Here is a 15,424-nt window from a genome sequence, read left to right on the forward strand (position 1 = left end):
ATGAGTATGTCAGTGCCTTCTTTATGAAGAGGTTCCTGCTGTATTTCCACGTAGGAAACAGAGGATATTGAGAGCCCCAAGCGCAGCATTCGTGACAGTGGCTATATAGACTGCTGGGACTCTGAACGCAGTGACTCCCTCTCCCCGCCTCGCCACGGCAGAGATGATTCCTTTGACAGCCTGGACTCCTTTGGCTCCCGCTCGCAGCAGACACCGTCTCCAGATGTAGTGCTCAGAGGGAGTAGTGATGGTAAGTACCAGTCACAGGGCGGCACATGCATAACATTGTGACAGAGGTAACGTTTCTGGAATAAATGTGCCATTTAGAAGCTGCTCACAGCCTCTGAGTCAGGCAGACCCGGTGGGAGAACTTTTCTGCAAATGCTGATCTGTGCTCCCTGAGGTCTAGATGACTTTGCCAACAGCTTACCTGAAGTTTGTCTCAAGATAGTGTAGCATTGGGAAATGAGTTACATCATTGCAGTGTAATTTTATGATGGGAAGGGTGCTTTTCTGGGTTTTGGTGTAAGAGGATGTTATGCAGACTCATTTTAACTTACAAACTAGGGTGAAGCAAGAAATAAAATTACAGGAACAGGGTGTAGTGAATTGTAGTGAATAAAATGTTTGCTTAAGTAAATGCAGGGCAGATAAATGACATAGAAATATCTTGAGAATGTCTGATACTTGACAGGGTTTTGAAGTCTGATGTACAGCACTTTATCAAATGTCATTTATGTTTTTATGGCATTTAGAAAAATGGGTAAATTAATACCTCCCAGCATCAGAGCTTTGTAAACATTTGTGAGAGGACAGGCAGCTCTAGGCATACAGAGGAGCTGCTGCTTCTCTACCTTTCTTTTCTGATTGAAGAGGTTTTCAGAGGCTTGTAAACACAGCGCGCTGGATGAAGAAGGATTTGCTAGGAATAGATGGGGAGCATGCAGTTAGGTTACCAGGCATGAGCAGAATTCTGGTTTAGGACAAAAGGATGCATGGTAGAGGCTCTTTCTTTGCACTAACATTCCTGATAAACAGATGAATAAGTCTAACTTTATCATCAGATGAAATTATGTTGCACACATGAATCACATCTCCTTAGTAATATTGTTTATTTAATTTAAAAAGGAAAGGCAGGAAGACTTTTTGGTAGGAACCAGATGTTCATACTGCTTTTGGCAGTGTGAAAGAGGCTGGTGCTAATCATAACCGGACACATGAGAGATTTCCTGAGGTGATGGGGAACTCCTTAGAACTGGAAAGCTGGCAGGGAGAGCTGGTATCCCAGTAGAATTATGAAGGAGCTCTGGGAAAATCAGAGCTAAGATCTACTCTGTTGCTCTGAGTGGCCTGTGGTATTTGGGTTGTTACAGGTTGACCATCCAGAACCAGCTACTGGGGCTGATTCTCTGAAGCAGCCTCATTACCCCTCAGACGCTGACTTTACGTTTTAAAATGTTCTTCTGTCTTCTCAAATGAGACAAGCATGGTGTTGGCAAATAGGAACACCTCACATGTCCTAATTGAAAAGTGTTGCGCTATCCTGGGTGCTCAGGGGATGTCCAGTGTCTCTGCTTACTTGGAGCTGGTAGGCAGCCAGTTACATATATCATGTAGATGCTTCCTGTCAACTTCTGCTGTATTACCAGATGTTAGAAAGGTTTTGTCATTGTCTGCCACAGATTGATTGACGTATTATCTTGTCACATTCCTGAGTCTGCAACAAAAACCAAATAAGATGAAAGCACACAAAGCTTGTTCTGAAAAATTAGTCTTTAACCAGGGTGCGTGCAGATACTGTGTGCACATGTACGACTTGTCCAGCCAACACTTTCTAATGTGTCCTATTTCCCTGCTCACTACTGCCGTAACTTCACAGCTGTCTCCTCCAACAGTTGCAGGTGAGGTGTAACTTGGCTGACCTCTTTTATGTTGAACCTCTTCCTGTGGTCCCAGCAGGCCTGTGTTTTACTCAGCTGTGAGTAGTTTTTGATAGAAACAGTATATTGGACTCGATGATCTTTAGAGGTCTTTTCCAACCTAAACAATTCTATGATTCTATATGCAAAGTTGGATGGAGGAAAACATTTTGATTTCATTGCTTCTTTCTCCATTCAAATAGGAGCTTTGTAAACCAAATAATATTGTGAACTAAAACTATGATTTCTTCCACTCCTAGAAGAAAAAAAAGCCCGAATGGACATTATTTAATTGATTCTAAGATGATTAGTTTAGGTGGAAGCAGTAAGTAATACTACCTTCACAAATGCTCTCTGTGATTAGTCTCACTGTTGAGCCTGTCCCTTAGCAAAATACAAACAAAACCAGTGGTAGAGTAGAACACTTACTTAAAACACAGTAGAATTGCATTCTTAACTGCCTTTAGAGTTGCCAATGAATAAAATCCTCTGCTTGGCTAGCAGCTGTGCATGGATCCTTTTAGGAAGAATCTTGGTATGTCTATAGTGTATAATTGCTTGTTACTAGTTCTGGAAACTGCTGCTGCTTCTACTTGGAAATGAGAACAAAAAACTTAAGGTTATAAATTTAGACCATAGCTGCATCTTCCATTCGGTACTTTGGCTTCAAGTACTTATTTTGCAAATTTGAGCTGAAAATAATTTCATGAGTAACATGAATAATTAAAGAAGCTGTTTTTCTTTGAAGTACTCAGCTTGGGGATGCTGTTGGCACATCAGTAGTGAGGGGAATGTGTTCTAATTCCCCTGCTACTGTGGTTATCTATTTCAGCATTTCTGTCTGCCAGTTCGAGACTGGTTTTCCTGTGTTACAAAAATAGACACCAGAGCAGAGTCAAAAGCAATCAGAATAGCAAATAACAGTGAGCGACCTTTTTCTTATCTTTTATGCTCTCTGTGCCCTACTCTGTCTTATGAGCCCTTCAAGCCTCAGCTATCCTTAGACACCCATGATTCTGTGATGGCATCTCCACTTTTTGTTTAGACATAGATTCAGGGTACGAATTGTGGTGATAGTTGTCATAAGTTCTTAACAAAAAATGTTCAAGCAAAAGATTACTAACAAAAAAGTTCATTGTGATTTTGTTCTAACATTTATTTCCATTGTGTCATGTCTTTGCCTACTGTTCCTTTTCACTCTTCTTCGTCTCTCTCCAAGCAAATCATGAATAACTGCAAAAGCTTTTTGCAAATAACATTCCTAGCATATTTAGACCTCTTTTTCTTCCCCCACTTTGAATTATACACAAGCTACTTGTGATTTTTATGACTTCATTGTTTTCAGTTGTTCAGTACGTGCCACATTGAATTAGCTGGTAATTTACTATAGTTTTGATTTAACAAGAGGACACAATCTGAGTGGCTTCCCTTCACCCTAAAAAGGGGAACAGCTAATTGCATATGCAAGTGCTGCAGAGGGGCCAAGGACCAGAGCTATCCAACTCTCCAAAGCTAGGAGGACATACAAATGCTGATGGGACAAATGGCTGAACACAACTCTATTTCACTCTTCAAACCAGGGCCTGTGATAAAGTTACATTGCTGGGAGAAAACTATTTGCATAACTTCTTTGTGAATTATTTTAAAAGGCTCAGAATGGTGCAAGAAATGCAGTGAATGTCTATGAAGTGGCTTCCAAAATGGGTATGAGAGCAGTTCCGCACTGCAAATGCTCTTTGAGGTGTTTCTCCTACAATTTGAGTTTCAAGTTAGAAACTTGGCTAAGTTTCAGTGTCTTAAATGGGTTATAAATATCAGGAAGCTTAGTTTATTTGAACAAAATCAAGTGGTCACTCAGCTCTGCTAACCTCATATCTTACTCTCTCCAACTCTCAATTTTTCTCTGCCACTTTACTTCTTCACTGTACTGATCTAACATCTAAATCCTGAGATCACTTCCCTCTCTCCTTGCACCTTTCCATCTGGGTATCAAGTCTCTGTCTATTTTGCAGTGTGCTAGACTGATTGACTAGGCAGCCAGTGAGACTGGAGACCATTGAGCCCTCCAGTTCATAGCAGCTGCTGCTGTTCTCACTCAGGTCTTGACTGAAGCTGATGTTGTCTGTGTTCAAATTGCTGTGTCAATGTGTGTGGAAACATACACATATTCCTGCCATTCTGTAGCTATACAACATGGAACCTTTTTTTGCTGTGCTTAAGCTAGGCACATATTAGTCTAGGTTCAAGACTGTGAATCAGGTCAGACATGCCCTTATGTACAACTAGGAGTCATCTGGGCTTTAGGAAAACTTCTATGACTGAAGATAAATTTTTCAGGGAATGGTGGAAAAGAGTTTACTGTCTGTGTAGATGCTATGGCTATTACCTGCAGTGACTGATTTTAAAATATAAATGCAGGTAAAAGTGGCTAAATGTAATTTTTTGGTGGTGTCTTTTGGTTTGTAGTTTAAAAATAATCCAAACAACTGGATGAAAGTGAAAATGAAAAGGATTTTTTTTCCTTCCTCACTAGGGAGAGGAAGTGACTCGGAAACTGACCTGCCACACAGAAAGATGCCAGATGTGAAAAAAGATGATATGTTGGCGAGGCGGACCTCACACGGTGAACCTAAATCAGCTGTGCCTTTTAACCAGTACCTCCCAAACAAGAGTAATCAGACTTTCTATGTACCTGCCCCACTTCGGAAAAAGAAAGCTGAACGAGAGGAATACCGAAAGAGCTGGAGCACAGCAACTTCACCACTGGGAGACAAACCTTTCAGGTAAGACTGGCCTGTCCACCTTCCCCTTTCCTCAGTGATGATGCTTTAACACTTGCCCAATTCTCATTCTTTTCACAAGGTGTAAGATACTGTAATAAATCTCGTGCTGGTGTGGTACTGATAAGTAGTTTTTAGCAATTGGTGAAGCTAGTAGAAAAGCAACAAGTGGAAAATCATTGTTGTGATGTCATTATTTTCCATACCATGCAATGTATAGATTGTGTTTGACAAGATATTGGTTAATGTAAGTAATGTGGATGTTGACTCAAACCCAAGGCTGGAAAAAACTGTTCTGGACAATCTGTTTCAGTTCTCAAGACAATTACTGACAAATGATACTTAAAAGTACTGTTCTATATATTTAATCAAAATAGATAATATTTTTGTGATTTTTTTTTTGTAAAATAAATTTATTTGTATGTTGTATTTAATACACCAATATGGTTTTAACTGTGACTCCGCGTGTGACTGCATGTTGGTTTTGTCAACTAATATGTCACTTTTGATTTGGACTAAGAAGCAACTTCCTTTAAAGAGCATAATTATCTTCCTGATTATTCATCAGAATTCATCCTTTGGCATCTTGATTTCAGCAAAATGTGCTTATAAGTGTGCATGTTTTAGGCACAGCCTACATTAAACTACCTTGTATAATTCAATAGCAAACCCCACCCTGAAACCATAGAAGAAGAACTGAATGAAACATCAGGACTGTGTGAAAAGGAGAAAGTGGGCTCCATGGCTCCTGAAGCAAGCTCTCTTAAAAATCAATTAGGTGTGGTTCAAAGTGAAGAAAACTCCACAGACCAGTCTCCTTCATGTAGTGCAAAAGAAACACCAGCACCCAAAGGGAAAGATGTGGAAGAGATGAGAAAGTTAAGAAGACTGGAACAAGCTGGTATTAAGGTCATGTCAGCAGCCCAGCGCTATGGCAGGTTAGCCCAGTGGTGTGGGAACTCATGCACGCTTCACAATTATAGGATTGGCTGAAGTGTGGGCTTCCTCCATACACTGCAATTTCACATCTCCTAACAAAAATCCCGTCTGCTCAGCACTCACAATTGCTAGTGAAGGTCTTGGTCTGAAAAAAGCTTGTGATGTGGCAGCTGTGGATTGCAGAGCTGTATGATGCTAACTGCATTTGTGTTGAGAAATTGTATTGTCTTATAGCATAATGTAAACAGAGTCCAAGAAAACTACTACACATGCTATTTGTCACCTTCCACTTAATGCTTTCTTGTATTTAATAAAAATACAGAATATAGAAACCTAGAAATACAAAATATAAATCTATAAAATATATAAATTAACAATAAAATGCCTAGTCTAAGTTTCGGAAATTTATATTACTTATTGCTGGTGGATTTAGTTTACTGAACCAAACTTTTTAGGTGGTTGATATTTTTCGCTCTGTTAATAAATTATACATTTATTTTTAATGGCAGGAACTATAAAAGCATGGTGCTTGTTAACACATGTACCAGTTAAACTATGGAGGCATAGTTCAGCAGACATAATTTGACTGACTTTAGAATGGAATATATGTAGTTATTCACTTATTACCTGTGTTATTTATTTTTTGATATTGTTAAATTTGGATATTTCTTTAACTTGGGAGCTGAATGATGGCTAGGTTCACAGCCCATGCCTTTCTATCATCTCAATCTCTTCTACTCATGGGGATGGCCTGCAAAGTAGAGTTTTAGCTAACATGTCAGAAGATTAGGCACTTATAAACTATCAAAATGGTTTGACTAAAGGGTAAGCGTCCAAATGTCCTTCTGGGCAAAACATTTCATTTTGGGTTGTGGGGTGAAATCCTAACTGTGAGTAGTTTAGCAGATGCTGGTCTATAGTCTGGGCTTTGAAATGTAGTAGGAAGAAATGTAGCTCGTATTTGGTACAGTTTATTCATAGAGGCAGTGAAGCTGGTGTGAAGTGTGATGTGCCATATGCAGATGAAATTGTCAGAATATATGCTGTCACATGTCCTCTTCTCAGGTCTACTTCACTGTTGTTGAGCTGTACTGAACCAGTATTTATATCTGGTTGTGGAGTATTACTTTTGACAAAGCCCAGTACTAATGATGAGAAGCTATCTGGCATAAATTAGTTCTTCAGCCTCATTTACTGTGCTAGTCAATTGAGAATCCATAAACCAGAGGGGTATTAGCATAATCCTATTCTGAGTCCAAGGCTGTAGTATTAATGGTAGTAATGTAGTAATACGTAGTAAAATGTAGTCATTGCTTGTGTTTAGCAGTGCAGTGCTTAACAAATAGCTCTGTTTGCATTTGGAGGATGCTCACCATGTTGAGAGACCCTTTTCCAACTCTGTACTTGATCTACTGTTTTGATGTCCACAGAGGAAGGATGTGTGAACAAATGTGTGGTCCTTTCCTTGGACAATCTGTTGTCCTTACAGGCGTTATGGAGAAGGGAGGAGAAATAACAAGTAATTTTTCTTCCTTGCTCTCAGTGGAAGCGACTTGTGGAATTTGGCAGCTGGAAGAAGGAGATGAAAGTTTTTTGTCCCAGCTAAGGGTCAAAGAGCAGAGTTTTGTAACCCAAGCATCACAGTAATGAAGTAGGAGCCTGCTTCTGGGGATTGTTGGAAGACACAGCAGAAAAGGCACAGAGGCCAAAAGTCTGTAAAGAAAATCCTTTGTATGTGAAAGTGGAAGAATAGTGGGTGAGGAGAAAGGAAGAATTTAGTAATGACACTTTAGGATACAGGGGAGCATTTAATCATATTTCTTAATGTCTTATTATTCTTCTCTGAATATCTCCATTTTATCTCTCTTCTTGGCATCAAGTTCAATTTTCCATGCGCTAATGGCACTCAGCAATTTTCAGTTCCTCTTGGTTTTGTATTCTGATTTTTTTTTCTTTCACTCCTCTTACTCCCTCATCTTTCTCTGATATCAGCCTCTTTTTTTTTTTTTTTTTTTTTTTTTCACCTGATGTTGTCAGTTTTAGTTTAGTTCCTTTGAGTTTTTTACAGGCTGTTTCCTCTCAACTTATTGACCTCTGGAGGGCACCCACTGTGACTTTTGAGTCCTACAAGGCATCTAATTGTTCCTAAAGCTTAAACTCAGTAGGGGACTTTCTGAGTCCTGAACAGGAAAGATTCGAACTTGTATGCAAATGTATTTTTTGTTTGGAGTCTAAGTGCTTGTCTCCATTGCTGTAGCAGCATCTAGGAAAGAGCTACTTTAGTTAGCTGAATTAGATGCTACACAAATGCATGCCAAAAAGTAATTCCCCTTCCCAAAAGAGTGAATTGTCTCTATTGCATGTTGTTTTATTGATATGTGATCCTCCTTGCTTGCCTATTGCCTGCACATCTGTCTCTTAATTACTGTATTGTATATGAAAGGTAAGGATCACATTCATGGAGACACCCTAAAAAGAGAATAATTAAGTGTGTTTAAAGAGATGATGGAGAGGAGAATTTAACAGAGAAATGTGAGCAAGTGTTTATGATACATTAGTTGAAAAATTACATGAACTCTTACCTTGACAGAGCATAGGGATCCAAAACCCTTCCATTGTTCTAAAATGCAGTATTAGGATCCAGAAGTCTGTATGAGACCTTGCTTCAGAGAGTGCAAATGCCTGCAATCACTATGGAAGCAGCTACTGTACCAGCATTGACCCATTTATTGTTTCTGCAACAGCTGGGGCTGGGTGTGCAAGAGCAATTTGCAGCTAAACCTACTCTTTAGTCTTTGCTATCTATTCCGTGGTAAACTAACCTAAAAAACCAATTTTGAGACCATCATAAACTGTTTCAGGAGACCCCAAAATGTCACAGCTAATCTTTGATTCCATGAAAAAATAGTAAATGAATGGAAAATATTCTCAACCTAGAAACCAATTACTGAAGTCTAGTTACATACTAAAAGCTGTAAATTTCTCATTACAATGGCTCATAGTTGCATTTTTGAGTACTATAACTCAAGGGTTTTTTGTTGTCAAAAACACTGGTCTCAGAAATGCTACATTTGATGCTCTCAAGCTTCCTAGCATTGGTGGACATGAGATTGAAAAATCCAGCAGATTTACTAAATAATCACTTGGTGAGCTAGGCATTTCTTAAGCAGTTGTGAACACAAATATTCATGAGGAAAAGGGACAGCAGTTCCCATTTTTAATGCTATTGTCCAGTGTTGTTCTGTTGCCTTAAGTGAAATCTTGATCCTTCAGAGAGATCTAAGGAAAAAGTTGCCTTTAGCTAATTTGAGACCATACTCTCCGCATCACTAACAGCAAGTCCTGTGTTTTGCAGCGTAAGAAGACAAAGCCAGATTGTTTTGTATGTCCTTTGAACCTGAGCCAGGCTGGTCTGTTAAGGATGGTTTATGGCTTCTCCAAAAGTTTCTGCAGCAACCTTGTGGAGCAGCTGAGAACATAAAATAAGTGGTGTATGTAGTGGGCTTGCAGGGATTTGAAATGTTTTAAATGCTTTTAAAAAGCATTCTTTATATTTAAGGTAGTAGAGAAGTTCAGATCAACCCCTGAGCTATTTAGATTTGCTTTCTTAATGCCAGTCTGTTTAATCCTTTGTGATTCCCTCTATTTCACTTTGTATAGCAAGGTGTGCTACATGACAGAGCAAATGCCTACAAAAGTACTGCATGGAGCAGTCCTTGCTGCCCAACTTCCTAAAATACCAATACAAACAATTAAATTTTTAAATGTGAGAGTTGCCTAGCTCCTGCCATCTGTCTTTTCAGTTTGCCTAAGAGTATTGACCCCTACAAGTTAAAATAAGCTTAATCATTATGGGTACCAGCTGTCAAGTGTCTTTATTGTCATAATCTTCAGTAACAGCAAGGCTGTGTTGATAACAGTTGTGTTCCTGACGAAGGCAGGTGGCAATGTTTTCCAGCATGCCAATATCACTGGTGTTCTATCATTGCAGCTACTGTGTGTCAGCATTGGCATAGAAGGCTTATTCTGTGGGAAAGGAAAAGGTTATTTGGGAAAAGAATCAATCATGGTGCGTGTGAGAAGAAAGCAATTAAGCATACTGGGGTAGATAGCCTCAGTGATTACTCAGATGGGATTTTTTTTAATAGAGCTGTTAAGAAAAACGACAAATATCTGATATTTCAGGACTCAGCAACATTTGCCAGAGATCAGGTATTTGTATCACATTTCTTCCTTTGCTTGAAGCATTCAAAAAGTTTAATACTGCCAGTTATGGCACTACATCCACTACATCTTATATGCTAAAATTTGTTCTTGCTCATTCTTCCAGCTAAAATAAGTAAAGGTGCAACATGCAGATTTTTGTTGCAGCAGCCCTCTTGTTAGAGGATAGAAATAAGACAGAGTTCTTGTTTATCACAGCATAAGAAGGTCCTGGTTTATTCCTCTTTACAGCTCAGCCATCCTGACTCCAACTATTCACTGACTCTGGCTGCAGCAAGCTCCTACTGTAGGTTTCCCTTGCAGCCTCTGACTGCTGCTTATCTCCTGCTAAACTATGGCTGCAGGGATTAGTTTGCAGACTCTGAATGCAGGCTTTTACCCAGCTAGACTGTGACTGCAGACCGAGACTGACCTCACAGCAGTAATTCTCTCGCCCAGGTTCCTCCTTCTTTATGGTTCTCTTCACTAGCTAACCCACTCCTTTTTATCACACTTATCTTTATTAGATGTAGCTGTGACTCATCCGCGAAGCTGTATTGGGTAATTAACACAGCTGTTACTTATCAGGGATCGGGTTATCTGTATTCCCTTCTCCTACAAGTTTTTTAAGTAAAGTCTTTGTGGATTTGCTACTTGTATATGATAAGTTTTATTTCTAGCTAGGCTTTGTGTAATCTAACAGCAGCTTGGAGCATATGTGATTAACTCTGCTTGTTTTTTGACTTGGACATGAGTGCTGCACTGCCCTCTCCTCCCCTAGTGCATCAAGAGCTTTATTTAATTTTACTCTGTGTCAGTAAAAAGCCAATATGTGAAGACAACGGAAGCACCCCAGACATCATCCTTCGCAAGGACAACCCCTTCATGACACATTATCAAGGAAAGGATTCTGGTTCAGAAGATGAAGCAGCCAGCAGACTTCCTGATTTAGAAAAGGATGACTTTGCCACCCGGAGAGCCAGAATGAATCAGCCCAAAAACATAGTTCCTTTTAACTCCTTTTTAGTTGGATCCTATACAAGTAAAGAGAAAGGTAAACTGGAAGATGTTAAAAAGCCATTGCAGATGGAAAAAAAGGAACATGCAAGGTGTGCATTCATGGTCTTAATCTTTCAATTATAATGCTTAATTTCACCATGATATATTGCTGTATAGGCTACAAAAGCTGTCTTGGCTACAAAAAACCTTACAGGTTAAAGTAAATGCAAATGCTTTATCATGAAGTGAACCAAACTAATTTTTTTGTTCAGAGTATGAGGACAAGTTTTAATTGGCTGTGAGTGTAAATAAAATAAAGGCACGACACTTCTGTTATCTAAGCTCATGTGACAGGTCATGAGCGTGAGTATTAGAGAATATACTTAGAAAATATGTTTTACATCTCAGCTCTTAATCTGATCACTTTCAGTGCATATTTTTTAATGCATTTCTTTTGTTTCATGCTCTTTTAATACCCTGCATAAAACACAGACCAGATGAGTCTTTAATTAAGGCACTGAATATATATGCCAACTACACTGCACTGAATTATGTTGCACCTGGTTGTAATGGGTGTTATGCAGCATTGATTTGGGAAATGGATCAGGGGTAACAAGGCTTCAGCCTTCAGAAAATCTCTTCTTTCTTCAGTTCAGTGATACAGACCTTTAAGAAGTTGCTGAACACAAATATTTGCTAGGTAGAGATCCTTTTCAGGAAAAAAGTATATTTGTTTTATTTGTGCAAACAGATGTGATTCTAGATAAAACCACTATATACACATTACAGGGAACCTTGACTGTAACAAATTATATGTTCAGAAAACTTTTTCTAATATTTAGGAGTTCTTTTCAATTTTCAAATGTTAAATGTGCCATTCAGTTGCTGGTAATTTGATTACATTAACATTTTCTAATGACTAATTTGGCAGGACATCTGAGGAGCACCTAACCAAATTTTAATAGTCCAATGCTATTGACATGACTTTTAAGATCAAAGAAATTCAGTAGTATGTTTGAGAGCAAAACCCGAATTCACTGTGTGAATAATATGCAAATGAGATATTTGTAACTGTTTCAGAGAAAGCTTATTGCAGAAATGCTTAATACAGTAATAACATAAAGATTTTTCTTACTTGAGCTGGGAATAGAAGTTCAAGTGAAGAAGTGGTCTCAGTAGTGCATGAGTGTTTTAGCATAGCTGAGAGGTTTCACCTTCAAATGATTCATTCCATGTTTACTTCCTAAATTTAATGTGAAACTAATATTATAAATTCAGTTTTATCTTCTTGAGCTCTGAACCTTTTCTTTTGACACTGATTTATAATTGCTTCCTCAAAATATCTTTCCTTGCTGAACTGGAATGTGCATTAAATTAGAAGAAGACGGGTGCACATGGCATCAGTAAGGCAAATAGTTACAAGCAATGAGAACCCACTTCTGCAAAGTGAGAAGACCGAGTCAGAGGAGGAACAGCAGGTGAAAGAGCTTGATAATGAGAGAGATGATTTGGCAAAACAGAAATCTCAAAGCATCCTTCCTCAGCTACAAGAAGATGTGCCTTTTGTCAATGCCTCTATAACAAAAGCAGACCTGGAGACCTGGAAAAGACTGAAACTGTCAGGGGAGCCCAGGTATGGTTTCTGCTTATGGACAGGATTGGGAAGCATGTTTAGTTCGCCACAGTCTGCTGTGTGTGCTTGTGATTTTAAACTTGAAGATGTCTTGTTGACAACCAGTCCTTACCTATTTCAGTTTTCAGGAGGAGTCCAAAAATCTGTACAGACATGCTTATCTGTCATGAAATGAAAGTATCTCCATCATTTAGAGCACTATAGTAGTTTCACAGTCACTTTTCTTGATACTCTTAATGCAATATCAAAAAAGTCCCTCTTGTCACGTGGCTGAATTTCCTTCAAAGCTGCTTGAAGTTGAGCAGCACAAAGTGCCAAGTGGTACTGCTAATACACTGGCAAGTACATTGCTCCTTACCAAGCTGTCTTTAGGGCTTGGGGTGTTTTATACCTTGGGAATATTACCTGAGGATCAGTATCTTTGCATTAATGTCTCTGTGCTCTTTTGAGACCTGAGCTGATACGTCAGCATTAGCATTGTACTCCAGTGCTGTGTAAATACACCAGCACTGTTTCTCACTGCAGCGGGGCGTTCAGGAGCCTCATTGTATGGTGTTTGTATGCTCTTGTTGTTAACAAAACCTCTACAAAGGGAGCCAGTATAAAGCAGTTATTCTAAGCTGTTTCCCTATGGAGATGGACTATAACACAGGCAGGTGATTTGTGACTCCAGTAGGAAAGGAAACAACTCCTAGCCTTCCTGTTTAGGTGCATGCCATTTTGCAGTTAAGGATGGCTGTCTGTTCTGGCACTCTTCTAACAGTGTGGTTATTGTATGTAATTTTAGCTCTAATAAATCAAAACTCAATCAATCTTTCATCCTAAAGATATTAGCAGTCTCTTTGTTACTTTTAAGGTGATTTATTAAAATCAGGATTCAGTCTGCTTGGTTTAGGGTAAGTAAATTGCCCTTGGTAGTGGTCTCATGTAACTCCCTCATTTCAAAGTGAGTTCTAGTGCCATATAGTCAAATACAGTGTGTGGCCTGGATATATGTGAGCAGATAAGGAAAATGTGGCTTTGATAGGATGAAGAACTGAGTTTGGAACAGGCCATATGCTACATTCCTTGCCCTTACGAGGTGCTTCTATGGATGTACTCCCCGAGTTTTCCCCACAGGTCTGCAGGACCTTTGCATTTTATATGTCACTTGGGACTCAGTATACCACAGCTGTTTATACCTGTGTCCTCGAATTTTAAAATAAAACCCCTTCAAAACCTTTAAGAGCATTTAATTTGTTTTGTTCTGAGGGTCTCATGTTGGGGGCATTCTTTTATTCCTCATTATGACCAGTGAAGAAGATTTCAGATGTTCCAGCAACACTCTGCCACCAGCTGATACCACGGTGAAAGCGGTAGCCCATGATGATTTTGCTGTCCGCAAAACCAGAGCAAACAAAAAATCTGGTAGCCCCAAACAGAAGTTTGTGCATTTTGGGCCAGTAACTGAGATTGATCAACAGAAATGGGACAAGCTGGTTATTGGCAGAGCTTCATCCAAGAGTGGAACAGAAGAGGAAAGCAAGAAAGACAGTGTGGGGAGTCTCTCTGGTGTTGAAAGCTCTCCTTCAACCACTGTTGTCAGTCTTGGGTCTGCTGAACACACCAGTGAAGTATCTCAGCCAGAAAATGAATCCAGGTATTTGGTGTGGTTTAGGAAGTGCTGCTGAGCTGTAAATGAGACCTGTTCTTGCCAGATGCTCATCTGCATGGGAGTGAACTGCAGCATAAACCCAAGAGCTGTTGACATGCACGGCCTTGTTCAGAAGGCATCTGATGACTTCACAATATCTTAACATGTTTAGGATTGTGCAAAACGCTGTGCACAGGTCTTCCAAACCCTTGCTCAAAATTTCTGATGGGCGGTGAAGTCACTGGTATCTCAGAGGCTGAACTATCATTCATGATTTTTCTGCAGCTTGAATTCCAGCAGCTTTGTTCTGCCTGCTTCCAGCACATTAGGAATTTATCATTCAGCTTGCTGGCCTTACTGATCTTCAAAAAATGTTTTTTTCAAACCTAATGTATTTACTCTCTTTTTGAAGATGGTGTGCTGCTGCTCCGTCTTTCTGGCATTTATCTGGAGAAGAATTATCTAGGTCATTAACATTAACATTATATTTCTTCGATGTTTCTTTAATCACTTAGTCTGTGGCTGCAGCAAGAATTTTTAATGAATGCTTTTAGCAAGCTATTCATTCGGTTAAGTTTGTGTGTTTATAAAACATTTGCAATCTGAGTTAGATTACTCCTTTTCTTATCTTTCATTTGACCTGAGAGTGCCTTTGTCTGTCTCACTCCTCCTCTCATTCTCATCACTAGTGAGGGAGGAGTCAAGTCAGGTACAGATGACTCTTGCAGAATTCCCTCACCTGTACCACCTTCTGATGTCATCTCTGAGGAACAAACCCCATGGAGTTTGAGCAAACAGGAAGAAAGCACCAAGGAAGAATGTGAGCACAGGAATTTGCCAGATATTGAGAGAGATGATATGTTGGTTAGAAGGTTGGGAACTTTTCCGAGGCGTACCACAAGCTCCATTCCCGTAAATTGTCCTCCCCTCTCAGTAGCTCCTTATCTGCTGCAGCAGCAGCAGCAAGAAGAGGCTGTAGCTCGTGAAAAGGATTTGAAGATTCTGCAGAAAGGAGAAAGGTCAGAGAACAGAAGCAGATCCCTCTGAGCCTGGTTTGTGTGTGGCGTTAGCTTGGATCAGTCAGCAATGTTGTCTCGTTCTTTACATGGGCTTTAAAGATGTGTTTTACTCATTCATCATGGCATGTGTTCTGTTTTGTAAAACTACATATAGGAATGTATCCTATGAATATAAAACAGCCTGTTTTCTTTCATAATATTGAAGTACTTCAGTTGTTAATTGCTGCTCAGCATGAGAATAGTCTTTTTCTTTTGGGGGAATTTCTTTTGCAAATCATGGTGCTTTGTCTAGATTTTTA

At 39.4% G+C, this 15,424-nt stretch overlaps 1 protein-coding gene across 3 annotated transcripts in view; it reads left to right on the forward strand.

Moving 5' to 3' along the window:
• Positions 1–15,424, forward strand: part of LIMCH1 (LIM and calponin homology domains 1) — a 172,910-nt gene that overhangs the window by 110,732 nt on the left and 46,754 nt on the right. For 2 of the 3 annotated variants that reach the window (XM_083860854.1, XM_083860856.1), the window contains 7 exons: positions 55–250; positions 4,453–4,702; positions 5,365–5,637; positions 10,660–10,950; positions 12,219–12,473; positions 13,768–14,112; positions 14,796–15,125. In XM_083860854.1, coding sequence (XP_083716980.1) covers positions 55–250; positions 4,453–4,702; positions 5,365–5,637; positions 10,660–10,950; positions 12,219–12,473; positions 13,768–14,112; positions 14,796–15,125 — 1,940 coding nt within the window. The remainder of the gene's footprint in view (positions 1–54; positions 251–4,452; positions 4,703–5,364; positions 5,638–10,659; positions 10,951–12,218; positions 12,474–13,767; positions 14,113–14,795; positions 15,126–15,424) is intronic. The other variant, XM_083860855.1, reaches the window with a different exon arrangement.

The sequence above is a fragment of the Zosterops lateralis genome, assembly GCF_965231275.1.
Source record: "Zosterops lateralis genome assembly, chromosome: 5".
In the NCBI taxonomy this organism is placed as follows: Eukaryota; Metazoa; Chordata; class Aves; order Passeriformes; family Zosteropidae; genus Zosterops; species Zosterops lateralis.